This window comes from Pygoscelis adeliae, unplaced genomic scaffold (genome assembly GCF_000699105.1).
Source record: "Pygoscelis adeliae isolate BGI_AS28 unplaced genomic scaffold, ASM69910v1 Scaffold184, whole genome shotgun sequence".
NCBI lineage: Eukaryota > Metazoa > Chordata > Aves > Sphenisciformes > Spheniscidae > Pygoscelis > Pygoscelis adeliae.
In genome coordinates, this window is record NW_008824541.1 from 444083 (window position 1) to 444837 (window position 755).

Genomic DNA, 755 nt, shown 5'->3' on the forward strand with positions numbered 1-755 from the left:
TCTGCCTTCGGCCAGTGCCCTTCGGGCATGCAGGAGGGGAGCACAGCCAGGGTCAGGTCACACAGGCTGGCTTTTAGCAGCGTTGAGTGTAAGAGCCACTGTTTGGACTTGACAGGGGGCTCGGGGCTGCTTAGACCATGTCTGGTCCTGCTGCAACCCCTTGTGCAGAGCAGGGGGGGCCGGGGGGATTTATTGTCTCTAGGGATTGTAGTGCATCTGCCGGAGAGAGATGATCGCTGAAGAAATTCTGCCGCCATTTAGTGTGTTTCCACCATCTAGCTCAGCGTTTGCAGAAGATGCAAATTGCATAAGCACTCAGAGCGGGCATCCCTGCGAGTGATCACAGCAGCAGGCTCCCAGCCCACGGGGCACGTGCATGGTTCTTCTGGGGCTGGGAAGTGCGGGGGGGAGCACCCGGTGAGGTTTGCTCCCCGTTCTGGCTTGGGCAGCGGGGGCAGCATCTCCTTGGGAAATGCGTGGCAAGCAAAGGAGCCAGACAAGGGAGCTGGTGCAGATCCTGACAGCTCCTTTTCCTTCCCAGCTTACTGGGACACCAGGAAAGGGGGGTTGCCCGTGGAGGTGTCCACCGTGGAGGTCAGCCACAGGGACCCCGTGTACGGAGCCATCTGGCTGCAGTCCAAAACGGGCACCGAGTGCTTCTCAGCCTCCACCGACGGACAGGTAAAGGGCAGGGGCAGGGAAGGGTGCCAGGCACTCACACAGGGGCCACACTGGCAGGCGCCGACAGCCCAAAA

General features: G+C 60.8%; 1 protein-coding gene across 1 annotated transcript in view; it reads left to right on the plus strand.

Moving 5' to 3' along the window:
* Positions 1-755, plus strand: part of DNAI2 (dynein, axonemal, intermediate chain 2) — a gene marked incomplete at its 3' end in the record, with an annotated part of 8514 nt that overhangs the window by 5233 nt on the left and 2526 nt on the right. Inside the window, exon 6 of the mRNA XM_009321667.1 lies at positions 542-681. Within this exon, the coding sequence (XP_009319942.1) occupies positions 542-681 (140 nt within the window). The remainder of the gene's footprint in view (positions 1-541; positions 682-755) is intronic.